This window comes from Eublepharis macularius, chromosome 5, assembly GCF_028583425.1.
Source record: "Eublepharis macularius isolate TG4126 chromosome 5, MPM_Emac_v1.0, whole genome shotgun sequence".
In the NCBI taxonomy this organism is placed as follows: Eukaryota; Metazoa; Chordata; class Lepidosauria; order Squamata; family Eublepharidae; genus Eublepharis; species Eublepharis macularius.
The window spans coordinates 172,429,086-172,455,775 of record NC_072794.1 but is presented as its reverse complement, the minus strand read 5'-3'; the positions used below and the strand labels follow the sequence as shown (position 1 = coordinate 172,455,775).

Sequence of the window (26,690 nt, the reverse complement as noted above, 5' to 3'; positions counted from 1 at the left end):
CTGCTGCTGTCATATAAAATATCAACATCCTGTATTGGGCTGGAATTCCCTCCATTCCCAAGTTCAGTAGCAGGAGTTCTGGGTTCTTATTAATTTGAAATTGTAAAATTTCACTCATTTCTCTTATTATTTCACCCCAGTACTGCCTGGCTACCTCACACGACCACCACATATGATAGAGGGAGCCCTCATGCTTCTTACATTTCCAGCATTTATTAGAAGTGTTCAAATTCCCTAGCGCAATCTTCTTTGGTGTCATGTACCAACGATAGATCATTTTGTAGATGTTCTCTTTGATATTAGTACATGTCGTTATCTTCATTGTAGTTTTCCACAAGTATTCCCATGCCTCCATTGTTATTTCTTTATTAAAGTTTATAGCCCATTTCACCATTTGTATTTTAACTATCTCATCCTCGGTATACCACTTCAACAGTACTTGGTATACCTTGGATATTCTTTTCTTTTCTTCTTTAAGAAGGGTCTGTTCTAGTTCCGAATTCTCTATTCGTATACCTCCCTTTACAGAGTCCGAATTATATAAGTCTCTGATCTGTCTATACTGGAACCAGTCGTAGTTAGGTGATAGTTCCTCTTGTGTCTTCATTCTGAGTTTGGATGCTTCAGTTTTAGTTATTTCTTTGTACGTTAAACATTGTTGTTCATTATCAACAGCTCTCGGGTCTATCACCTCATACGGAACCACCCACAAAGGAGTTCCTTCTTGTAAATAAATTCTGTACTTCTTCCAGATTATATATAGACTTCTCCGAACAAAGTGATGCAGGAACATCGAGTTGACCTTTACTTTGTCATGCCATAAATATGCGTGCCATCCAAATATTTTTTTATATCCCTCTAGGGCTAGTAGTTTCTTGTTCTTTAATGTCATCCATTCTTTCAACCAAACTAGGCAGATTGCATCATGATAAAGTCTCAGATTGGGCAGTTGCATTCCGCCTCTTTCCTTTGCATCTTGTAAAACTTTCACTTTCACTCGAGGCTTCTTGCCTGCCCAAACAAAATCTGATATTTTCCTCTGCCATTTTTCAAATTGTTTAGAGTCTCTGATGATTGGTATTGTCTGCAGCAAAAACATTACTCTTGGTAACACATTCATCTTAACTGCTGCAATCCTACCCAACCATGACAGATTCAGTCTATTCCATTTAATCAAGTCTCTCTCTATCTGAGTCCATAGTTTTTCATAATTGTTTTTGAATAGATCTATATTCTTTGCAGTTAATTCGACTCCCAAATATTTCACTTTACTTGTTACTTCACAATCCGTTGTTTCCATTAACAATTGTTGTTTCTGCTTAGTCATGTTTTTGCATAGTATCTTTGACTTCTTTTTATTAATGAAGAAACCTGCCAAGTCTCCAAACTCCTTGATCTTATCAATCACTCTTGGCATGTTCTCCAATGGGTCCTCTACAATTAACATTATGTCATCCGCAAATGCTCTGACCTTATATGAATAGTCCTTTATTTTTATTCCACGAATTTCCTCATCTTGACGTATTTGTATCATCAGAATCTCCAATACTAGAATGAACAACAATGGAGATAACGGGCAACCTTGTCTTGTTCCTTTACTTATCGTCAATTTCTTGGTCAATTCATCATTCACCACGATTGCTGCAGTCTGGTCTCTATAAATTTCCTTAATTGCTCTGATGAATCTTTCTCCCAATTGTAGCTTTTCCATAGTGGCAAACATAAAGTCCCAGTTTAAATTGTCAAACGCTTTTTCAGCGTCTACAAAGAAGAAACCAACCTCTTTGTCACAACGCTTGTCATAATATTCAATAGCATTGATCACTGTCCTTAAATTGTCTCTTATTTGTCTGTCTGGCAAAAAGCCTGCTTGTTCCTCCTCTATGACTTCCGAGAGCCACCCCTTCAATCTCTCCGCCAATATCTTCGCAAAAATTTTATAGTCATTATTGAGTAGCGATATAGGTCTATAATTTTTCACATTAGTCAGGTCTTGGCCCTCCTTTGGGATCAATGATATGTTCGCTTCACTCCAAGTGTCTGGAATCCTTTGATCCCTTAAAACCCCATTCATCACCTCTTTTAGGAATGGTGCCAGTTCATTAGCCATTGTCTTATAAAATTTAGCCGTAAGTCCATCTGGCCCTGGCGCCTTTCCTAGATTTGCAGATTGTATTGCCTTACTTATTTCCTCGTCAGTTACTTCACTGTTCAACTTATTTCTCCAAGCTTCCGAGATTTCTGGAAGTTTGGTTTTCTCCAAATATGACGCTATTGATTCTTTGTTTACTTCTTTTTTATTATACAACTTAGCGTAGAATTTATAAAAGGCTCTACTAATGGTAGTCTGCTCCAAATACGTTTTGTTGTCTTCACAAATTTTATTTATTATTTTCTTTTCCCTTTTCTTCTTCAATTGCCATGCCAGGTACTTTCCAGGTTTATTAGCACCCTCAAACGCTTTTTGATTCAGTCTTTTAAGATTCCACTCCAATTCTTTATTGCTCATTGCTGTTAGCTGTTCTTGAAGTATTTTAATTTCCTGGTATACCTTCTTTTTCCCTGGTCTCTTTTTTAGCTGTATTTCTTTGGCTTTTATTTTCTCCTCAATCTCTTGTCTTTTCTCCTCTTTCTTCTTTCTTGCTCTACCATTTAAGTCCATTAGTATGCCCCTTACAACCGCCTTGTAAGCATCCCAAACTTTATTGGTTGGTACTTCTTTATTCACGTTGTATTGTATAAAAAACTTTGTCTCTCTTCTCAATATTTCCATATTCTCTCTTTCCTGTAACAGGTCCTCATTTATTCTCCATGCTTTCCTTTTTCTCCTTTTTCCAAATTTCCACATAATTGGGTTGTGATCTGAGCCTACCATCGGCATTATTTCTACCTCCTTAGTCCATAACGCTAAGTCTTTTGAGGCCCAGATCATATCAATTCTTGATAATGTAGAATGCCTTGCAGAATAGAAAGTAAACTGTCTACTTTTAGGATATTCTCTCCTCCATACATCTTCGAGAGTCTCTTGTTGAATCAACTCAAAAAAAAACTTTGGCAATAGTCCTCTTTTCTTTTGTGCCGTTGTAGTCTTTTTGTCTAGTTCCAAGTCTGTCACTCCATTGAAGTCTCCAGCAAGAATTATCTGGTCATATACAAGATCGTCTAAATGCTTCCTTAAATCCTCAAAGAAGCTTTCTTTTGCACCGTTAGGTGCGTAAAGTCCGACTACCAACACTCTCTTTAAATTCCAAATGCATTCCACTGCTACAAATCTAGCTTCCACATCTCTTATAACAAGTTTTGGCTGTAGCTCCTCTTTTATGTACAACACCACTCCTCTTTTTTTCTTGTTGGAGGCCGCTGCAAATTCTTTGCCCAATTTTCCAGATTTTAAATATTTTACATCCTGTTTTCTAATATGGGTCTCTTGCAAACAAACAATATCACATTTTTGTTTTAGTAGCCAGTGAAAAATATTTTTCCTCTTATTCGGTGAGTTTAGTCCATTTACATTCCAAGATAATACTTTACACTCCATATTCATAGTCTTGATGGTAAGTCTTTTTCATTGTCCTTAAAAAATCGCTCCATCTCTCGCTCAGATCTGATGCGTTTTTTTGCCCCTCCAAACTCAAAGGACACTCCTTCCGGTAACTCCCATCTGTACCTGATTTTCATGTCCTTCAAAATCTGGATTAGCACTTTATATTTTTTCCGGTCCAATAACACCGATCTGGGCAGTTCCTTCATTATAATATTCGTCTTGCCATCAATCTCCAATGGATCTTGAAACTGTTTTGTCACAATCCTCTCTTTCATATTTCGTGTTGTAAACTGCACAATCACATCTCTTGGTAATTTCCTCTGGGTTGCAATTCTCGAATTCACACGGTATGCCACGTCTAGGATAGCCACAACTTCCTCCTCCTCCTTCCCCAGGTATTCAGCCAACACCTCAGTCATCTGTTCTTGCACTGACTTCCCTTCCACTTCTGGCAAGCCGCGAAAACGTAGCTGCTTCTCCATATGTTTAGTTTCTGCAACTGACATTCTCCCCTTCACCAATCTCATCTCTGTTTGTTGCGTATCTATTAAATTCTCCATCGCGTCTTCTACTGTTTTAACTCTCTGCTGCGTTCCTTGTAATTCACTTCGTATTGTTTCCATGCCTTTTTTCACTTCTGACAGCTCCGATTTTACTGTCTGTGTAACCTCTTTAACCTCTTTTATCAGCTCCAATTTCGTGTCCTTAAGTTCTTTAATCATATCTAAAAGTTTTTTATCCAAATTTTTGTCCAGGTTTTCTATTGCCGATTGCCACTCTTTTTTTGACATCGTGGGGCTTGCTTTAGCTCGCTCCCACGAATCCGCTCTCTTCCTTAACTCCGTGGCGTAAAATTTAACGTATTTCTGTTTTAAATGTCCCAATCTTCTTTTAAAAATTAAATTTTAAAGAGTCCAAAATGTCGGGCGTCTTTTCTCTATGGTTTCTCTATGATTTTGTAATCCAAGATGGCCTACTTCCTCTTCCGCTGAAGCCGCGACCCTTCCCCTTTCAAAAATGGCGATTCCCTGCTTCCTGCCCTCCAGCAAGGGCCGCTTCTCTCCAGCCACTCTATTGTTATTACGCACTTCCTGTCTCCCGTCTTCCCACAGCAGATCTCGCGATGGTGTCTTTTTCTCACAGCTCCAAAGCCACAGGTATTCAAAACAATAGTCCGATTTCTTTAATAACTTCTTTAAGCTTAGTCTCTTTTCAAATACAATTCCTGCCGAGTCTTCCCCTCCTTTTCACTAGTCTGTTGCAGTTTAAAAATCTACTTTTTTCCTTCTCTGTTTTTATCAATCTGTCCCGTATCAGAAGATAATGATCTTTACCTTCTCTTCACTTTTCTCGGGTTGTAATCGCTGTTTCGATTTTGAATTCTCCTCTCAACTTCTTCCCCCAATCGAAGCTTGGGTATGTAGGTCTTATGCCAGCCGAATTGGCCCCAAAACTGCCGCAGAGATTATAGCCGACCCGTCGCAAGGTGGGACCTCAAGGATCGGGAGGGGACCCGTTGTGTAGAGCCCCCCCTCGTCCGAGATCTAGCTCACCCTAGGGTCTTGAGCGTTCTTTGCCTGCTCCCCGCCTGAGAGCAGTCGGCCGCGGGCTATTTTCACCCCACCGGCCGGTTAAAACGGCAGTCCGGTCAGCTCCGCAAGTGGAGCTGCGTTAGACCTCCATGAATCCCAAACCGGAAGTCCCACACCAATGTCCTGTTGCACACGGTGGCCAACTATATCCCTCCAAAAGACCTACAAGCAAGGCATGGGGGACATCCCAGGAAGTGGGAAGAAGCCAGTCAAAGCGTGTGCCCTTCTGTCATTGGAATGATCCCATACAAGTGGCTGGCCAGATGCCAGCTGACACAGGGATGTCTAATTCTAACATCATGAAGATTCCCTTTTTTAAAATCCATTTTCTTCCCTTGTATCTAGAACACACAATTCACAATAACAAACCTGGGCTTAGTCATATAGGGACATGCCACTTAAAGCCACCGCTAATTCTTTTGTTGTAAGATGGCGGAGAGTGCTCAAGTCATAGCTGACTTATGGCGACCCCTGGTGGGTTTTTCATGGCAAGGGACCAACAGAGGTGGTTTTCTATTGCCTGCTTTTGCAACCCTGGTCTTTGTTGTAGGTCTCCCATCCAATGACTAACCAAGGCCGACCCTGCTTAGCTTCTGAGATCTGATGAGATCCTGTGTGCAGATACTTGTCATTGCATCCACACATGAAATGTTTAGGTGCACATGTGCAATAAAGAACAATGATTGGCCCTGAGCTGCAGGCTGTGGGCAAGATCTCCTCTCATTGGCTGCTGCCTCATGAATGGCCAGCAGGCATATGGGAGGGGGGCTATTGGCAGGGGAGACTGGCCAGCTGCTGGAGATGCTTGCAAGGCACCTAGTATATTGTGATCCCGTCCTTCCTCCAAGGGGCTCGGGATAGTGTACATGGCTCTTTCCTCCTCTAGCATATCCTTACAACAACCCTGTGAGGTAGAACAGGCTGAGATAGTGTGACTGGCCCAAGATCACCAAGCAACCTTCTATGGCAGAGTGAGGTTTGGAAGCAAGGAGGACTCCCTGTTCCCAGTCCGATACTCTACCTGCTAAAACATGGGGGCTCTCCAGACATACGCAGGGATTGACATACCAGTGCGCTGCCGTTGTGCAGTGAGTCAATACCACTGGAAGCATTTGAATATTAGAAGCTGCCTTATGCAGAGGTGCGTGGGTCGACACGCACATAGGGAGGTATGCCAGCCCGTATACATTCTTTGCTCAAATAGCAACTACAGGGCCAGCTATTTATAAAAGACACCATAAAGCTCTTCTTCTGAATTTTCTGATCACTTTGAAATAGCCAAGCCCCCCCCCCCACAATGTACCCTACCCTCCTCCTCTCACCCCTCACTCCCAAGCCTGTTTACTTTTCCTGCAGCCACTTCTGCTGGACCAGGTTTGCTACGGCAGCTGGACAGCCAGCCAGCCAGCGGAGAGTTAAACTACACGAGACACCTGACACATGTCAGGTTTTCACAAGTTCAACTGGGACGTGTAGTTGGGCCCACCCCTGAGCTCCCGGAGGAAAACCCGAGCAGAGCAGATTTTTGCAAGAGTCTTGCAAAAATCCCAAAATCCACTGTGCTCAGGGTTTCCTCCGGGAGCTCGGGGGCAGGGAGGGGGGCATATCGAAGCAGCAGGGCCAGAAGGAAAGGAGGGAAAGAGTCAGTGAGGGGAGCCCACCGAGCGCGGAGCCCAAAGCGGACAGGCGGCTAACAGTGGCCGAAGGCTGTCTTTGGGCTCTCTTCAGGTTCCCCTCGCTGCCTCTTTCCTGCCCGTCCTTCTGGGCCTGCTGCTGCTCTGACATGCCCCACACCCCCGACAGTGGAGAGGGCAGGGGGGAGGATCAGAGGGGAGGGCAGTTGTTGCTGAGAAGCCCCCAAGCAGCTGGCTGGCCGCCGCTGTAATAAGTGGACTTGGGGTTCGATGCAGCCGTTCACGTCTGATCATACGTTTCCGCCCCTCTGTTTGCCTGGCACTATCGTGGGCAAATGCAGGCTTAAGCCTGGATTTGAGTTCTTCCATGAGAGAGATACCTGAACGGGTCCCCCCCTCTCTCTCTCTGCTCATTTCAGATTGCCTGAATGCTGGGATCCCGTTGCCTTCTCTGCTGGACATTAATGTGGCTTACCCAAAGTTTCTGATTTCACAGGTAAGGTTGCCGAGGAAAGCTTGCAGCAGGCATTTTTCCATCCAGGCACTTCCCTCCTTGCTTTCTGCTGCCTCCATTAGCAGGGCTTGACTGGAGCCTTGAGCAGCCTCAAGTTGCCTGGGAGTGCAGAAGGCCCCAGGTTCGATCCCCGGCATCATCAGTTAAAAAGGATCAGGGAAGAGGTGATGTAAAAGACCTCTGCCCGAGACCCTGGAGAGCTACATCCAATCTGAGGAGACACAAGAAGAGTTGCCAACTCCAGGTTGAAAAGTTCCTGGAGATTTTGCAGGTGGAGCCTGGAGAGGGTGGGGTATGGGGAGGGACCTGAGCAAGGTATAATGCCATCGAATCCACCCTCCAAAGCAGCCATTTGCTCCAGGGGAACTGATCTCTGTCACCTGGAGATCAGCAATAATTCCAGGAGATCTCCAGCCACCACCTGGAGGCTGGCAACCGCACTTGAGCTTGCAAGACCAAGGTGCTGCTGACTCAGCAGCAGGCCACTGTATTTAAGGATTAAATATGTTTTGTATCCAGAAGGTTTGTCTTGGACTTGGAAATGTGTCTTGTAGCCAGGACTCATTTTGAGGGGGAATGTGCAGGAACGCAGTTCTGGTAGTTCTCCAAAGAGGTCACATGTCGGGTGGCCCCGCCCACCTGGTTTTGGGCCATTTGGGGCCTGTTTTGGCCTGGATTGTGCCCAAAATGGCCAGGATTGGTCCCAAAATGGCCAGGACTGGGCCTTTTATGGGTGATGGATCACTCTCCTGCTCAGCAGCAGCCCAATTCTGACCATTTGGTGCCACTTTTCAGCCATTTTCAGCCCCCTTTTGCCATTTTGGGCCCTGAATGGCTAGGATTGGGTTCAAAACAGCCAGAATAGGTGAGGTCAGGGGGTGTGGCATATGCAAATCAGTTACGCCAATGACACACTTCCGGTGATGGGAAGGGGTGTGGCATATGCTAATGAGTTATGCTAATGCGTTCCTGCTGCTCTTTTTCTGCTAAGTGACCCCTGCTTGTAGCACTTCCCCTGAATTCACTTCTCAAATCCTCCTCCAGTGCCCAGGGACCTCCCAGGAGTGCCATGCCCCGTGTCACGGAGAGCTCTCCTTGCTTTTTATGGAAGCCGAGGGACTAACCTTTTCCCGTGCAACCTTTCCACAGGGACGCCTTGTGCTGTGCGTATGAGGGGAAGAGGGTCTGGCCACCAAATACACTCGGTCGGGACCAGGAAGCTGAGCGGAGAGCCCTTGCAAGAAAGAAGAGTCTGCCTCTACCTTAACGTTGTTCTGCTTTCCCACTTTGTCTCAGCTCTGGGGGCAAGTCCGGCATACTTTGTGCATGTCCTGGGTAGCACTGCATTCCCAAATAGCAGATAGGAAAGTTCTCTGGATTTGCCAAGCCTGTCAGCCGTTCTCGCATCGACAGGAGATGCCTCCAAAAAATAAAAACGTTATCTGACTTCAAGAGCAGCATTTGCTATGAGCAGAATCCTGTTTGCAGGACTGTTTCCCTACCAGTGGAAAGATTCCATGCATGAAAGCTTTTCTGTAGGTTTAAGGGGAACCCTCCCTCCAGATGTCAAGCAGGATCCTATAAAGCAGAAGTGGCAGGCAGGCATGCGCCCAGCCAGACCTTAGATGCTTCCCCCCTTCCCTGAGAACCCCCTGTGACTTCCAAAAGGTGGGTGCTGAAGGTCGGGGCACCCATGTGAACAAAAAGCCATATACCTGGGGGATTGCAAGTGAGGGCGAGAAGGCTCTGCCAGAATTGCCCCTACCCATTTGAGCCAGTTTGGTGTAGTGGTTAAGAGCACGGGACTCTAATCTGGAGAGCCGGGTTTGATTCCTCACTCCTCCACTTGAAGCCAGCTGGGTGACCTGGGGTCAATCACAGCTTTCTCAGAGCTCTCTCAGCCCCACCCACCTCACAGGGTGTTTTGTTGTGAGGATAATGATAACATACTTTGTAAACCGCTCTGAGTGGGCATTAAGTTGTCCTGAAGGGTGGTATATAAATCGAATGTTATTATTTATTATTATTACCTTGTGTTGCACCAACAGAAGATGGAGGAAGCCAATGGCAATTTCATCTCTTCCCCCTCTTAATGCACCCCCCCTCCTGGAATGCATGGCTTTTTCTCCAGATGTGTCATGCAACTTCTGGCATCTGCTTTCCTGAGACAATTATGAAGAGGAAAAGGAGGCAGAAAGATCTCTGGCCCCCTAAGCGCCATTCCTCTTGTGCTTCGTAGAATCCATTCATAGAAAACTATCATATTGGGAGAGGAATTCATCTCAGCCTTCTCTCTCACATGCCAGTTTTCTCTCTTCGGCGAGGTTAAGCACATAAAAAGATTCCTGTTGAATCGAACAAATGACCCCTCTAGTTCAACATCTTTTCCCCTCTGCTATCAACCAGATATTACTAGAAGGCTCATAGCTAGAGATGGGCATGAACAGCAATACGAACTAAAAAAAGCCACGAACAGCCCAATCAGCTCTTCGCAAACAAGCTGTTCATGAGGCCCCATTCTAAACCAACAGGTGGTCGTTGCAAGCCTCGTTTGTTGCTGTTCGTCAAGCCAGACAGTCTGGCACCTGCAATCAATTCCGTTGGCAACTTAGGCAGGGATTGCCTGAACTCTGTCTGAACTCCTGCTGTTGCCCTGGAAACCCCAATCTAAGCCCCATTTAGCTTGATAGGCAGGTCTTCCTTTCAAGTGTGGAGCTCCAAATTTGTTACAAGGAAGCAAAGAGCAGGGGGGAGGGGGGGCTCCCAGCTCTGGTTTTGCAGACAGCGAGGGAGAGACAGTTGCTGTTGGCATTTTGAGAGAGAGACAGGGAGAGTGCATTGGAGCTTGAATTTTCTCTGTGTGTGATGGGATAGGGATCTACCTCTTCAAGTTCCAGGGCTGCTGCCAGGCTCTGGGCCAAGCTACTTTTTATTACTGGTACCTTTCCTGCTGTCTGCTCAGGTTGGGTTTCTGGGAGTGGTGTGGTAGGGATCTTGATGGCTGGAGGAGGGCCTGCTGGCCCCCACAAACAACGAACATGTTCGTGAACAGGTCATGTTCATCAGTGTTCGTTGTTCGCTGTTCATGGATGGCAATGAACAACGAACACCATGTTTGTTTGTTTTTCCTGCTCATGCCCATGTCTACTCCTAGCACAGGGGACAGAGGCCAAAGTTCCATGTAACTATTGATGGCACTCCTTTCCATAAATGTGTCTAGTCCCCTTTAGAAGCTATTTAAGGACATCACCAGATGATGCAATGAGAGCTCAGTCTCAGGACTGCCCCCCCGGTGCTGTTTTCCAAATCTGTAATGGCCCCATGCAAATAACCCCCAGGGCATTTTAGATCAGGGCAATGGCACAAGATGGAGATTAGATCTGTGCTGTGCTCCCGATCCAAATTTGAGTCCCATATTCCTGATAAGAGGCGCTTCTTCTGACACAGGACTTCCAATATCAAATGCACTTGGGTCCTAAGTTAAAGGCCATCACGACATCACATGGCAGTGACTTTCACAATTTAATCATGTTACATACTTCTTCTGATTCTATTGCCCATCATTTTCTTGGGGTGCGCCCAAGTTCTAGTTTTATGGGAGAGGGAGAAAAGGTTTTCTTTTGCAATCCTATGTATAAGTCATTAATCCGTGGCATGCCCCTCCCCCCATTAGTCCTCTTTTTTTCCAAATGGAAAAGCCCCGAACTTTTCAGTGCAATACAGAAGACGTTCCAATCCCTTGCGCCACGAGGGGGATGTATTTGGGCATGCAACCCAGCATCAACTAGAGCCTGAAATGATATAATTCAACTAAAGCTTTACACCTTTGTTCTACTGCTTGCAAAAAACAGTCCTTGGCGAGAGGGAATGGGTTAGTTTCATAAGGAAAAAGGGCACAACCTCATTTGAGAGGGACTGTGCCATGATAGTGTTTGTCCTCCCCCGTCACTGAACAATTCTGGTGCCTTGTATCTTTGAGTGGTGGCCTGTGGTGATATTCCTGGGCTCTTTGTACTTCTTTTCAAAATAAAGATTTCAACTGTCTCAAGAGTAATACTTCCCATAACCCCTTGAAAACAATTGCTCTGGTTTGCTTTGCTACCGCAAGAGGACATACATTCAGTGGTTGGTGGCTTGCATTGATAAAATATCAATACAACATTTGTGTCATGTTTTTTACAAAGAACTGCACACCCAACTTCTAACTCCAGGGGGCATTAAACTGTAACTGATATGAAACTGACGTGTCCTCAAAGCCTGCAGCAGCAGAAACAGGGCCTTTTTTTTCTAGCACAGAAATAAGGGCTGTTTTCACACTACTTACCTGCTCCCAGAACGTTGCGAAATATCGTGCAAAAAACACGGAAGATACCGTCTTCTCGCAAGAGTTTGGTGCGATGTCACGCAAAACTCTCGCGAGAAGACGCTATCTTCCGCTTTTTTTGTGCGGTGTTTCGCAGTGTTCCGGGAGCAAGTAAGTAGTGTGAAAACAGCCAAAAAACAGACACCACTTCAGTTCGACTCCCTCAAACTGTAGAATTAAAGAATCAAATTTGCCTGAATCAACAAATAAAGTGGATCTGATCCTTACGGGCTGAATACACAGAAAGCCTGGTGTAAAGTTCACCGTGCGGAAGAAACCTAAGATGTTTTTATTCAAGTGTAGGCTTCCATGGACTGGAGCAACTGATAAAGTGTTCTTGATCCACAAAGCCTTCTGCTGGAATAAGCTTTTGTTCATCTTTAAGTGGCCACCTGGCTCCACTAAACTCACGGGTACTTTCTAAAGGAGAAATATGATAGGAAAACGGGCTTTTGGAGTGAGCAAGCTCTGCTTGCAGCTCGGACACTGGAGAACAGTGCTTGGGTTGGGGGCAGCCACTCAACATTCAAGGGCTGCTCCCACCAACCTCTGCCAATTTGCCAGACAGCCTCGGACACATCATCTTCCAAGCTGCAGAGGGCCTGAAATCAGGACGACGATATGACATTTTGTCATGAAAACAGGCCAACGTGTACAGGAGCGAGAATGTTTTAATAAAGAGAAATGGCAACATATACGTCAGGAGAGGCTTCATGTTAAAGTTAAGAACTGGTACATCTCACTGGTTTCTATGGGAATGTGAACATGCACTGAACTCTCTGCCGTGGAAATCAGCGGGACTTAAATTCCAGCCGGACTGCTGCCCATACGTTCAAGGATCAGACGAAGTCAATGGTGAAAGCAACACCCTTCCACATCCATTGATTCAGAAGTAAGTTCCATTGCAATCTTATGAGCGAATGCGGTGCGGCTTCCCCCCCCGCCTCCATCCCTCACCTGCAGCCCACCCCCTTAGGCTTCCCATGTTTCTTGCAGCAAAGAAATGTTGATTCTCCTTCTTTCTTCACGCGATAGAAGTTGCAAAGGGATAGAGCAGAAACTGTGTTGTGGAAAGACACTCTCAGACCTCCACCTCCGCTCAGGCCAGATAGTCAAGGTCACAGTTGACTTGAGCATAACCCTGGGAAGGCAAAGAGAAATGACAGGAATTAGTGCTTGTTGCTGCCTCAAGAGTTTGGGGTGGGGGGAGTGTGTTCAAAATACGCTGTGCAGCGGCAGTTCTGGACCTCGTGGGTTTGGTGCCGGGCCCTTTGAGCAAGGGATTTCATACCAGGACAGCAGCCCGGAGACCATTGTGGCCCACTTTTGAAGCCAAAAAGGGAGCCCCAGAGAAAGGGCCAACATCAGGGTTTGGTGGACCCCTGAAATAAGTGACCCACTAAGGCTCACAGCCTTAGTGACTTTCTAGGGTTGCCAGCTTTTTCACCAACTTGTGGCTCCTGTGCTTTTAACTTCCCAGACAGCATTTGCCTTCATGCCCTGGAAAGATTTCTTGAATATTGGCTGGTGTTGAAGGCACAAAAGCAGACAAGCTGGGGGTTGGGGTCAGTTGGTAGTCCTCAAGTGTCCATGAGGGACCACGCTGGAGCCTGATAAGGGCCATGCTAGGGAAGATGGCCCTGACCTGGACAGCCCAGGCTAGCCTAACCTTGTTAGACCTTGGAAGCTGAGCAGGGTCAGCCGTGGCTAGTACTTGGGTGGGAGACCTCCAAGAAAGATCAGAGACTCTGTGCAGAGGCAAAGCATCTCTGAAGGCCTCTTGCTTCAAAAAACCCAGCAGGGGTTGCGTAAGTTGCATGAAACAGAATCTGGGAGGAAGTTCTTCTGGGAAGATGGCCTGAAACAGAATCTGCAAACAAGTTCTGAACAGCATGCTACAAGCATTAGAGCGGGGTGTTTATGGGTGCAAATAACTGATTGGAGGAGAGGGCCTGATTCGGTGAACAAAGTATTTGTTCTGGATGTGGGAGGTACCAGGTTCCATTCCAAGAAATTTCCAGTTAAAGGCCAGAAGGTGCTGGGAAAAAATCCTTCTTAGCCTGAGAATGGGAAGGGTGGCTATAGCTAGAACAATCCCTGCTATATGAATATCGGTTTTATAATGAGTCAGCAAAAGGAAGCTACAGATACCCTACACCGACTGCCAGAATCAGGCTGGGGGTTACCATCAATTTGCAGATAACAGTAAAGTCTAGCTCTCGTTCCCATCTAATTCCAGTGGTGGTGGCAGATGGGCCTCATCAGTGTGTGGAGGCAGTGAGCAGAATAACAGTGAATAACAGGACTCTGGACTGGGGAAACCACAGATTCAGAACCCAGTATTCACCCCATACCAGCTGGGGCTGTACTCTCCTTGAAAAGGCAAGCTCACAGTTCGGGCGTGCTCCTCGACTCCTTGCTGAGCCTTGATGAAGGAGGTGGCTAGGAGAGATTTTGCCAGTTGGGGTTGCTTCTGGGGAAGGTTACCACACACACCTTGCTAATATTCAGGTTGAACTACTATAACACACTCTACCTGGTGCTGCCTTTGAAGACCGTCTGAAAAATTCAGCTGGTTAAGAATGTGGCAGATGGAGTACTAAGAGCAGCTAACCACACCTGCCTTGTACAAACGACATCATATATAAAGGTAAAGTGGAGCCCCTAAGTCATAGCTGACGTATGGTGGCGACCCCTGGTGGGGTTTCCATGGCAAGAGACTAACAGAGGTGGTTCGCCATTGCCTGCCTCTGCAGCCCTGGTCTTCGTTGGAGGTCTCCCATCCAATTAATAACCAAGGCTGACCCTGCTTAGCTTCTGAGATCTGACAAGATCGGGTTCACAAACTACACCATATATTGTATTTCATATATTGAAGGGGAGAAAGTCTGGAGAGATGGGGAAGCAGGAGAAGAGAGCAGGGACTGGTGGCATGTCCCTGCCTCTGCCAGTTCCTCCCCCTTTATAAATGCTATTAAGTAAAAAACAAATAAACAACATTTACTGTCAGAGTCCTCCAAGCTGCTCAGCTGGAAGGAACTGGACTTCCGAGGCAAAGCCTGGCTTTCCCTGGGTATCCATTATTTAACCTACCCAGCCATGCAGCCCCAGGGCAGATAATAATGCAGAAATACAGAGGAAGTCTTGCTGCCAGGTATAAGAATATAAGAAAGGGCCTCCTGAATCAGACCAGCAGTCCACCTAATCCAACCTCCTGTCTCACATGGTAGCTAACTAGTTGCTATGGAGAACCAACAAAAAGGATCATGGAATCATAGGGTTGGAAGGGACCTCCAGGGTCATCTAGTCCAACCCCCTGCACAGTGCAGGAAATGCACAAATACCTCCCCGGCCACCGCACACGCACATGCACACCCAGCAATCCTTACTCCATGCCCAGAAAATAGCAAAACGCCATCAGGATCCCCAGCCAAACTGGGCTGGCTGAGGCCTTCCCCTGAAGTTGCCTCCTGGTATTGCTATCCAGAGATTTACTGGCCCTGAATAAGGGGGTTCCCTCCAGTCACCAATAGCCCCTGATAGACCCCTTGTCCATGAATCTGTCTTATCTCCTTTTAAAGCAACCAATGCCTGTAGCCGTCACCACATCCGCTGACAGTGAATTCTACATTTTAATCACTCATTGTATAAACAAGTATTTCCTTTTCTCCATCCTGAATCTCCTGCCCATCAGCTTTATTGGATGCCCTTGAGTTCTAGCATTTTGGGAGAGGGAGAAAAAACTCAGTCTGTCCCCTCTCTCTACCCTGGTATAATTTTATGAACCTCTCTCATGTCCCCCCTTAGCCATCTTTTTTCTACACTGAAAAGTCCCAGATGCCTCAGTCTCTCCCCATAGAAAAGGTGCTCCGACCTCTTCATCGGTTGCCTTCTTCTGTCCTTTTCCCAACACACACACATCGACAGTTGCTGCCACTTCACACGAGTATAGAGCACCAGCTGTATGCTAGGTGCTGTACAAAACAGGAAGGTGGTCAATGCCCAGAGTTCTTAGTATCAACAAGAAGCTAGGTACCGGCTTGCTGCCTATCGATTGCCGCCATCTGACTGTAACTAGTGAACATTTTATGAGTGATTTTCTCTTAAATTTTATTTTAAATCTATTTATGGTTTTAACCAGGGCGTTTTTTTCTGGGAAAAGAGGTGGTGAAACTCAGTTGCTAGGACCTGGGGCAACTCCTGGCATGAGGTGGTGCCCCTGGTACCACATGCACGCATGCAAAGTGCACACATGCTCCCAGGACTGCACAATGACGTCACTTTGGGTCAACTAGAACAAGGGGGGAGTTTTTAAAAGTTTAAATTGCCCTCGGTGAAAATGGTCACATGGCCGGTGGCCCCACCCCCTGATCTCCAGACAGAGGGGAGTTGAGATTGCCCTCCACACAGTGGCGCGGAGGACGATCTAAACTCCCCTCTGTCTGGAGATCGGGGGGGCGGGGCCACCGGCCATGTGACCATTTTCAAGAGGTGCCAGAACTCCGTTCCACCGTGTTCCCGCTGAAAAAAAGCCCTGGTTCTAACTGTATAAATTAATTCTAATATGTTTTTAAATTGTTGTAATCCACCTTTAGCCCTTCGTGGGGAGGGCGCAATAGAAATCCAAAGTAAATAAATAAATATGATGGGGAGGGGGTTGAGGAAAGGCGGCTGATGGAAGGGAAGGAGGAAGGGAAGGGAAGGAGATAGTTCCGGCGTTCTGAAAAAGGCTTTCTTAACAGGGATGCTGAGGAGGGGTGACTGAAGGAAGGGAGAAGCGGCAGAGAGGCTCACCTTGTGAATCTCGATGGCAGGGTCGACATATTGAATGTTGGCAATCTTGGGGAGAGAAACTCCTACACTCAGAACAGCTGAAAAGGAAAATACCAATGCAGTCATCATTAGAGTTGGGCATGAACTGGAAAAAAATGAACCATGTGGTTCATGATTCATCAAATTTCACAAACCATGAACTTTCATGAAACTGACCCCCCGGTTTGCGAACCAGTTTGTTTGGTTTGTGAAAATGTCACATCCAGGTCAGAAAACCATCACTTCCAGGCCAGCAAAAGGTCACTTCCAGGTCAACAGAAGGTCTGCAGGAAGTCCATCCCCTGTTGCCTAGGAAACTGATTGATCGGCACCAGGCTGTCTGCAGTGACTAACCAAAAAATGAAACAAACGAACCAGCTTAAAGTTCGTGGCGGTTCATCAGAAATGGGATCTGACAAACCGCTGGTTAACAAACTATGAACCGGCCTGGTTCATCATGAATTTTGGTTCGTATTTTGGTTCGTGCCCATCTCTAGTCATCGTCTCCTTCTCCACAGGACAGGTGCAGAGCACAAGGTCTCCTCCTCTGTATTCAGTATCATCTCCTAGCCCCTCCCATACATGCATCCTTCCCCTCCCCAAATTGTGCCACTTTTCTCATCATTCCTGAGTTTCTCCATTTCTTCCCAGCTCTTTTGCAGATTGGAAAAGGGTATCCCAAACGGTCAAGTGAGTCAAATGCTATGCTTGTTAAGAGTTCTGGGAAGGTCTCGTTCTATACAGAAGTTAGTCTGGTTAAGTGGAGGAGCAGGGCCTTGCCTGTTGTAGCCCCCTCACCTCCTTGAGGCTTTATATCCCTATTGTTGTTGACTCAGCACCTCCAAAGTACATGGCAATATAGCAACAAATCTCTGCTTGTGCAGCTAACTGGGGCTGCAAAAGAGAGCAGGGAGGTGAACTTGCTAGAAGAAGGGTCCCAATCTTTCTTGAGCTTGCAGACCCTTAGGGATTAGGAAAAAGGGGAGAGGGTGCACACATCACAAAACGGCTGCCATGGGGCCATTCAGAAAAATGCCTGCTGTGGGGGCAGGGCCCATCACAAGATGCAGGGAGGATGCAAGCCAAGAGTCGTCCTACGATGCAGGCCTTGGAATAAGAAAGTCTATGTCATTGGCTAAGTCTCAAAGACGAGGCAGGTCTGCATAGCATGAATGCTGCGCTTAGCTACTAAGCAACCTGAGAGGAAGCAAGCCAAATCTCCCTGCCTTTTTCGTATTCTGTTGAAGATCTCTTGATTTCAAGAAGCAAATGGGTATGGGGAGGCTCATCCAATAGGCAGCCCTGGGTGACCACCTAGTAGGGTTCCCATTCCCCCAGTGTAGGGGGGGGTCCCTTGCTCCCAGCTGCCGCCCCCGGCCACCTCTCATCAAGCCAGTGGGGGGAAAGGCACGGGGAACCCCACAGCATACTCCCGCATGCTCCAGAGCACTGTCCCTGCCCCACAATTTCTCCCAGCAGGGAGCCTGCTCCTTCCTTCCCTCCTTGACTCTAGGGTGGACAGGGTGGGCGAAGCTCCCTTCCCCCTTGCCTCCACTGCACCTCCCTTGATTGTGGGGTGAGAAGGTGGGAGATGGTCTCCTGGCATGGTGTGGGGGACCATGACTGTGGGTGCTTCCATGCATTGCCCCACCATCTTGGCAATGGCTTCGCTGTGCTATGCCCCACCTTGCCCAACCACCTAAGCATTAGGAAGTCTGGCACCAACTTCTTGCCTCCTCACAGCACAGAGGAGGAGGGAATGGTTTGGGCACCCTCACTTAGGGTATCCAAAATCCTTGAGCCGGCCCAGAGCAGATGTCATCCCCAGGAGCTAGTTGGTTTAGCCTGGTAAAGGTGGAGTAAATGTCTGGATGCAAGCAGGCAAGGAAGAGGCTGGTTGCTGGGGAGCTTGATAAAATATTCTCAGCTCTTATCACCTTGTATAACGTAACTGGAAAAAATTGGTTATGTGAAAATTAATGAATAACCCCCAGGGGAGGATGTTAAATTTAGTTTGGTATTATTATTAGAATCATATTATTATTTCCACCACCGGCGCCAGGGTTTCTGGCACCTGCGGCCACTCAGCGCCTGCAGCCACAGCACACACATGGCCCGGGGACTGCATGATGACATCATCACGTGATGACGTCATCATGCAGTACAGGCTGGGCCATTGGCCGGCGGGTGGCTGGGGTGGCACGAGGAGGCTGCCCACGCTCCACCCACCACCCTGGCCGCCTGCCATCCCTGGCCCGCAGCTGCTGCGCCCGTTCGGGGGCGTGTGGCCACGGCGGCGGTGCAGGGCTGGCCGGTGGCAGTGGCACAAGACAGGCACACCAGCTCCATGGCTCGCACCTCTGCCCCCGGCACCCCCTCCAGCACCCCCTCTGGCCCCACAGCCCCTGCAGCCCCTGCCTCAATGGTGGCACCAGCCCTGATTATTTCAGTGCTGTAATTAATTCTCAAGACAGAAACCTGGTTTCCCATCTGTTCCTTTAATCAAGAGGACTGCATGGTGGTGAACCAGAAAAGTTGATCTTCGCTCACCACAAAGTCCTATTAAGCAATAACCAGTTACTTGATGTGAATTTTATGGCATTTTAAAAACATTTTTGCTCTCTGTGGGTGGAAATACACATTACTAAGTACCTAGGGATGCTCAAGTGAACCTCATCTCACATGTCCTCCTCCAACTTTCCTCCAACTCACGCAGTTACCTATCAATTTGCAACACATAAATACATTCACAAGTGAATACATTCACATGTTCGATATCAGTTCTTCCTCAACTGCTAAAAGTATCCCAGTTTCCTCCACATCCATTCATGGAAATGGAGATCTTGAAACTTTCTCACATCTTAAAGAAATAAAAATTGGCAAGTAAAGGACCCTACAGTACTTGTTCTTGCAGTAAAATCGAAAAGACTCCAGTAGCACCTTTAAAACTAACCAACTTTACTGTAGCATAAGCTTTCGAGAATCACAGTTCTCTTTGTCAGATGCGTATCTGACAAAGAGAACTGTGATTCTCGAAAGCTTATGCTACAGTAAAGTTGGTTAGTCTTAAAGGTGCTACTGGCCTCTTCGATTTTGCTACTACAGACTAACATGGCTAACTCCTCTGAATCTATGTTCTTGCAGTGAAAACAGAGCTGAATTGGCGTTCTGCCCTCCAGACTCACTCGCAGATACAATCAATGCAATCACACAAAAGGAGCTCCCATGAAAGCGGCATTCATGTGCGCCGAGCAAGAACATCCTGCACGTGAACTGAGGACCGCAAATAAAAGCCTACACTTGAGCATCCCAGGAAATTCGCAATGTGCTTTTCCACTGTTACACCTACATAATTTTGCTCTTTGTTACACCTCTGTGTTTAGTTTTACAATTATCATTGTATTGTTCTGAAAGATTTTGACTTTAAAAAATGTATTAACTTATGCTTGTCTTGCAAATTCAGTTCCTTATTTAGTCCCATAGAACCCATACAAATGGAAGTTAAACAGGCACCTGGAAACACCTCTGCAGTACCATGATGCTCCCGAGTACCCCGTTGGGAATTGCTGTGCTAGAAGGTCAGTTTTCTAAACATGCTAGCCTTCCTTACCATTCAGATGAAGTAGGTAAGCCTTCTCAAACACAGAGACAACTATCTCTCTCAACTGGTCAACCTGCCAGAAAGGAAAGAACAGCACATAAATGGAGCAAACTGAATCCCACCAAAAATCTTGTATGAGGAAGGAAAGCCATGGAGCTTGAGCTCTCTATCCCTTGACATCAAGCATGTGAACACACATGCACTCGGAGCAGGATACAATGAAAGAGGGTCACAGAGAATGCGGTAGTCAAAGTCAAATTTACACAGGACGTCCAAAAGGAATGAGTGAAAGAAAAGAAATGATGACAAAGCACTCTACAAAGTCTGCTCTTTAAATGTCAGTGAATTAGGGATGCAAATAGTTTCTGCTTCCAGCGTGAAAATGGCATGTTTGCCTTACAGATAACCAGCTTAAGCCACCTAGCAAATGAGGTTATTGCGCAAAAATGAATGTTCGGTTTAACCAATCTCTGAGAAACAGAATGCAAGGGAACAAAGTGCAACAGTGACATGCATTCTGTGAAACCCACATTTTCTTTGGCAGATAAATGTCATAGAATCATAGAATCTTAGAGTTGGAAGGGGCCTTGCAGACCCTCTACTCCAACCCCCTGCCCAATGCAGGAACAGCCTGAAACATCCTTGACTAGTATTTGTCCAGCCGCTCCTTGAAGATTGCCAATGGGGGATCCCACCACATTCTTAGGTAGCCGATTCCATTGCTGGATTAGTCTTAACATTAAGAAGTTTTTCCTAATATCCAGCCAGTACCCGCCCTCCTGTAGTTTAAACCCATCATTTCAAGTCCTATCCTCTGTTGCCAATAGGAATAGCTCCCTTCCCTCCCCTAAATGCCAGCTTTAAAATACTTAAAGAGAGCAATCAATGTCTCCTCGCGGCGTCCAAACTGAACATTTCCAGGTCCCTCCATGTTTCCTGGAATCCAGGCCCCTGATCATCCAGGTTGCTTTCCTCTGTTCCAATTTGCCCACATCCTTTTTGAAGTGAGGTCTCCAGAACTGCATACATGGTCTATAGTGGGACAAGGCTATCCTGCGCTTTGTATGTTACAATCCCATAATACACTCTGGATACTCAGAAAACTTTATGTTCCTGGGCATGAATCAGGATTAAAAGGGCAGCTTTTTCTGCACAGCTGGTAGTCACAGAAAGAAGGGAAGGTAGCAGACACTGACCTGTTCCACCTTCACACTGGAAGAAACCACCTCCAGACCAATAGCTCTGTGAAAACGAAATCAAGGGGTTAGTTAGTGATTGTTATTATGGGCATCCATGTCTATAACCATGACAGAAAATGGATTATTGCAGGAGCACACATGAAGCCGAAAGGGAAGTTGTAAATGTGATCTGAAGGGAACAGGGAGCTCTCTCCTCAGCTCTGCTGTGATATCTTGAAGCAAAGACCCAAAGCCAAATGACATATTTGTGTTTTTAACAAGTTGGCTTCCTTGCAGCTGCAGGGAATAGCTTTTGAAAATAAAGGAGAGCTCACAAAGGTTCAGAACACTGCCATGGAGAGGAAGGGCTCTTACCATTTTTCTACACAGAGACAGTTCTGCAGGAGAGTTATTGATCCATTTTTCACTGTTCCACATGCAATATTCTGTGCTCATGGAGCAGCAAAAAACAGGGAAATAACCATTGCAAGAAAATGGCTGGAGAGAGGCAGGAGTCCTTCCTTCTCCTGCAGCAGCATTCTTGGGCTCTTGTTTATTCAAGCAGCCCAATTCCTTCTTTGACCAGCCATGTTTTCTGCTGTTCAGTGAAACAGAGGAAGAAAGCTGGGACAACAGTGTACAGTCCCATGAAAACACAGAATAAAGCTCCTTTAATAAAACAAATGGACCATCCTGAAGTCAAAGGAATTAGTTATTTGACTCTACATGACGTGACTTCATGTTTGTTTTTCTGTTGTGTTCTCTTAAAATCCCATGTCCCGTTCTCCTTACTAGCTGGCAATGCTCAAATTACACTTGTGAGCTCTACTAACACTTTAAAGGGGTTTTGATTAGCAAAACCAAGAGTTTGTCTACACAAGACCTCTTACACGGGCATGCTCAAGTGTAGGGAAACACAATGTTAGTCAGGAAGCATAGTTTAGAAAGACAGGTGGCAGAGATCACCTCTGATCTCAGAGAGTTTGTCCATTTTATATTTGCCTCCCCAAAGCTCTATCAATTTCACCAAATTGTGTAGAGAGACTCCAAGTTGAAACTAAACTCCTTCTCTCTTCCATGCATGGCCCCAAGACAAACCAAAGCAACACAAGGCTGTGGAGGAGACTCATGATCTTCCTCTTACCTCTTTTTGCCAAATCTGTTCTTATATCATTCTATGTGAAAGATCGGAGGGCACAAATTTATTTTATTTATTTATTTATTGGATTTTTAGCCCACCCTCCCCAAAAGCAGGCTCAGGGCAGGTCACAATCATAAATAAGATACAATAAGGAAAACCAATAAAATAACATCTCATGGATATCCACATTCCAAATGGGACACCCTTCCCCCTTTCCCTGCCCACCATCCACAAGGGAAGAAAAGGGCGGAGGTGTGGGTTGGTGATCCTCTAACTCTTCAAGCATGGGGGGGGCATATGGACCATATGCTTCCCCCCACGGACAGGAGACTGGCAGGGAGGCTAATTAGATGGATCCAGTGCTGGCCTCAACCATATGCCTGGCGGAACATCTCTGTCTTACAGTCCTGCCAAAAAGATACAAGATCTTGGCGGGCCTGAGTGTCTTCTGACAGAGAGTTCCACCAGGCTGGGGCCAGGACAGAAAATACCCTGGCCTTGGTCGAGGCCAGCCGAGCCTCCCTGGGGCCAGGGACCACCAGTAGGTGTTTACTTGCAGATCTAAGAGCCCTATGAGGTACATATGGGGAGAGGCGGTCCCTCAGGTATGCTGGTCCCAGTCCGTTTAGGGTTTTACAGGTCAGAACCAGAACCTTGAACTTCGAAACAATATTCTTTACACCTAGGGGCTGCCCAGGTCCTTGAGACCTCAACATTCCCATCATCTCAGGATAACCGCCTTGATGCAACTGTGTCTGGATTGTATCGAAGCAGAACTTACAAGCCCCCTTCCTCTCCTTGGCCTCTACTTGCCCGTGCAGTACTCTGCTCACTGTGTCCAAATATGGCCATTTCCAGACGGCTTACCTGAAGCCACACCATGCCACAACGTTGCGGATCATGCCGGGGAAAACGCGAAATATCGCGTTTTCTCGCGCGAGTTTTGCGCAACATCGTGCAAAACTCGCACTAGAAAACGCGATATTTCACGTTTTCCCCGGCATGATCCACAACGTTGCGGCATGGCGAGGCTTCAGGTAAGCCGTCTGGAAACGGCCTATGTCATCTGAACATCCCCTTGAGTAGTGAATGTGAACTCACCCCTGCAAAGCAACTACGATCTTTAAGCTGGTTGTTGTGACGGACAGTTGGAGACCCAAGCGCACATCCTGCAACAGAGGAAGGGGGGAGATTAGGACGGTCTGAACAGGAGAGAGTGACCCAGGCCTCCCCACTGTTTGTTAGAAGGCAGCACCTCTTTCAAGAACTGGGCCTGAGAGGATTTCACCCTTCCCTTCCTTGGCCTCTGCCTCCCGAATTCCAGTTAAATAAGGAGGATTTCTAAAATCGCTTCTGGAACTGGAACATGTGCTACTGGTTGCAGCATCCAGACTTGGAGTCCATTTGCATAAGAATGCCAGATACCTACTGATGATGGGAAATCTCCCTGCTGTCCAGGGATCGCTAGATGATTGACAAGCAGAGGCCGGCCAGGGAAATGCAGGGAGCGCATACTCGGTGGCAAATCATGATGGTGTCACTTCTGGTATGACCCAGAAACAACAGCATTGCACTGGGACAGATTCTTTAGAAATCAACTCCAAATGCACTCTCAAGTAAATCACCGGAGCCCCCAACACCTGTCAGTTGCCGGGGTGGGGGGTGGGGGAGGAGCTTCTGGCAATGCCACATTTGCCACCTAGAAGCCTCTACTTATGAACACCTCAGTAAAGGCAACTATTTCATAAAGTAAAGAGTCCAGATGCACCTTTAAGACTAACCAACTTTATTGTAGCATAAGCTTTCGAGAGCCACAGCTCTCTTCGTCAGATGCAACTTAATTGTAGCATAAGCTTTCGAGAACCACAGCTCTCTTCGTCAGATGCAACTTTATTTTAGCATAAGCTTTTGAGGATCACAGCTCTCTTCATCAGATGCATCTGACGAAGAGAGCTGTGGTTCTCGAAAGCTTATGCTACATTAAAGTTGGTCAGTCTTAAAGGTGCTACTGGACTCTTTGCTATTTTGCTACTGTAGACTAACATGGCTAACACCTCTGGATCTATTTCATAAAGTGGCTCAGGCACATAGACACAAGCCAGCAACAGAGAACCATGCGGAGAAACGGCCTTCTGAGCATGTAGCAGATGTGTGCACCCATGTTGCAACCCCTCTCTGTTGAGCTAGTTGGAGCAGGGGCACATGCAGCTCCACAATGGTGTAAATAATGCCCCCCAAGGGGGCTGTCTCCGCTCAGGAATGAAGGCAGAAGCCTCTCCTATCCCCGCACCACGGTCCCAGTATGAATCAGGCCCTTGGCACACTTTGAAAATGCAGAGGAAAGTGTTTTTAAAAAAAAATCATCATCCAGAACAAGGAGAAAAGGCCGGCAAATTTCCACTCACAGCTTCCAGAGTGCAGAGGGTCTCGGAAGACGATGCGGAGGAGCCCACGGCTACTTGGACGGCAGGGCTGATGCTCAGCACGGCTCCCCCTTCTACCAAGGTGATGACGGGAAGCTTCGCAAGGACCACATTGAGAGCGACGGCAACATCCTGGGGATACTGGCTTGAGAGCTGCGATGGGGGCATAAGCAAGGAGGGCCCAAAAGGGGGGATGATTTGCCAGTTGAGCTGCCTGACTCGGAGACAGAGCCCCGGCCCAGCTCGCCTGATGCTGCCTGTTGCGACTTGCATTGCCTCTAAGGCCTTCCTCAGACTTTCTGCTGCTGGAAGACTGGACCTGGGACCTTATGCACGCAAAGCACATGTGTGACGATGGAGCAGTGCCTCTCTTAATTAAAGCAAGGATTAGCCGTACAAAGTGGGCATCCGAGCTCCTCCCTCTTGTATTGCTCCTGCAAGAGCCTAGAACAGCCACGACAAGAACATGATCCACCTTTGCCGTCTAACTTGCCTTGTGCTCCCTTTGAGTAAAACTGAACTCCTTTGGCTGGCACAATGAGGAAGCACGAAGATCTACAGTCGTCACTTTTGAGAAAGCCTTCCTGGAAGAATGCTTATTAGGGTGGGCAACCTCCTGCCCTCGTGTTCACTTGCTGGAGCAGCGGGAGATAAAATGGAGGACAGTGGGCGGCACCACGATGTAACCTCTGAGCAAGTCCATAGTAGTGATATCACTGTCTCCACGACACTCTAGGAACTTCCCCAGATCTCTATGGTCTTTACCATATAAATTGGGGAAATTCCTAGAATGTCACAGCATCAACGATGCAGGCACCACCTCATATGCTCCCAGGGTTTGCCAGCACAGGGCTGGAAACCCTACCTTGAAGCCATTTCATCTAACTGGAAATGTTTTCTCTTGCAAGGGTCAGAGATGTTTGCTGGCAGTCAATCACAGCTCTATCCTTTCCTCCAAGGAGCAGAGGGTGGAGTGCCTGATTTTGTTTTCCTTCATTCCAAAAGAGCTGCACATGATACATAAAGCTGTCAGGAGACCCTAAAAGTCTGGAGGAAAGGGGTGCATTTTGCCACACATCAGAGGGCTTATGTGATGCCGTGACTAGGCTTTGGCATTTGGCTGCGGTACACCGAGGACTGCGCCCTCCTTCAGTCAGGGAGCTCAACGGCTATTTGGGGTCAAGTCAGAATTTCTGAACGTAACCTACATCACAAGGTTTTCGTGAAGCTATCACGTCACTCTGGAAAAACAGCAGCAATTAAATATAGTAAATTGTGGGGGGAGTTGTGTCTGAGGGCAGCAATACCCTCTTTATGGGTAAGTCACCAACAAGTGCCCCAAAAGGGGCAAAGAGGGGCCGCTCACCGAGGGGATGGCAGATTGCAGCATAGAGGTGGAAAGTTGGATGCCTCCAGAGCCCTGAAAAGAAAGAAGCCATTCTCAGTTCTCACCTCTCTCTCTCTCTTGTGACAAGCAGCAGTACGGAGGGTTCGAATGCTCATGAAATTCATTTTATTTCTGCAGCAAAAGTGGCAGCAAGAGGGGCCACAAGCTATCTCCAAAAGAGCAAGGGAAAAGGAGGGAGGGGTGCAGTTGCCAGCTTCCAGGTGAGGCCTGGAGTTCTCCTAGAATTACAACAGATCTTCAGGCTACAGAGATCAGTTCCCATGGAAGAAATGGCAGCTTGGGTGGTCACACTCTATGGTTTACCATAGATTTTAGTTGAAATTTGTCCCTGTATCCTCCCCTGCTCTGCCCCCAAATCCTCAAGAATTTTCCAGGCCAGAGATGGCAAGCCAAGAGACAGATTTTTCTACACATCACCTCTTCCTGTACTGATTATGTGGTCCAATTAAAGCGGCCACTTACGGGGCACTGCTGAAAAGA

At 46.9% G+C, this 26,690-nt stretch overlaps 2 protein-coding genes across 2 annotated transcripts in view; one reads left to right on the top strand and one right to left on the bottom strand.

Annotated features, from left to right (window-relative positions):
* The window catches only part of LOC129330448 (BPI fold-containing family B member 4-like), a 41,528-nt gene extending 33,017 nt beyond the window's left edge, over positions 1–8,511 (top strand). The window contains exons 15-16 of the mRNA XM_054980481.1: positions 7,190–7,266; positions 8,434–8,511. Coding sequence (XP_054836456.1) covers positions 7,190–7,266; positions 8,434–8,457 — 101 coding nt within the window. The 3' untranslated portion in view covers positions 8,458–8,511. The remainder of the gene's footprint in view (positions 1–7,189; positions 7,267–8,433) is intronic.
* A 3,791-nt stretch (positions 8,512–12,302) lies between these two features.
* BPIFB2 (BPI fold containing family B member 2) overlaps positions 12,303–26,690 on the bottom strand; it is a 31,109-nt gene continuing 16,721 nt past the window's right edge. Inside the window, exons 10-16 of the mRNA XM_054981766.1 lie at positions 26,169–26,222; positions 24,785–24,955; positions 23,481–23,548; positions 21,257–21,302; positions 20,070–20,133; positions 16,442–16,518; positions 12,303–12,788 (exon numbers count right to left, since the gene is read on the bottom strand). Coding sequence (XP_054837741.1) covers positions 12,747–12,788; positions 16,442–16,518; positions 20,070–20,133; positions 21,257–21,302; positions 23,481–23,548; positions 24,785–24,955; positions 26,169–26,222 — 522 coding nt within the window. The 3' untranslated portion in view covers positions 12,303–12,746. The remainder of the gene's footprint in view (positions 12,789–16,441; positions 16,519–20,069; positions 20,134–21,256; positions 21,303–23,480; positions 23,549–24,784; positions 24,956–26,168; positions 26,223–26,690) is intronic.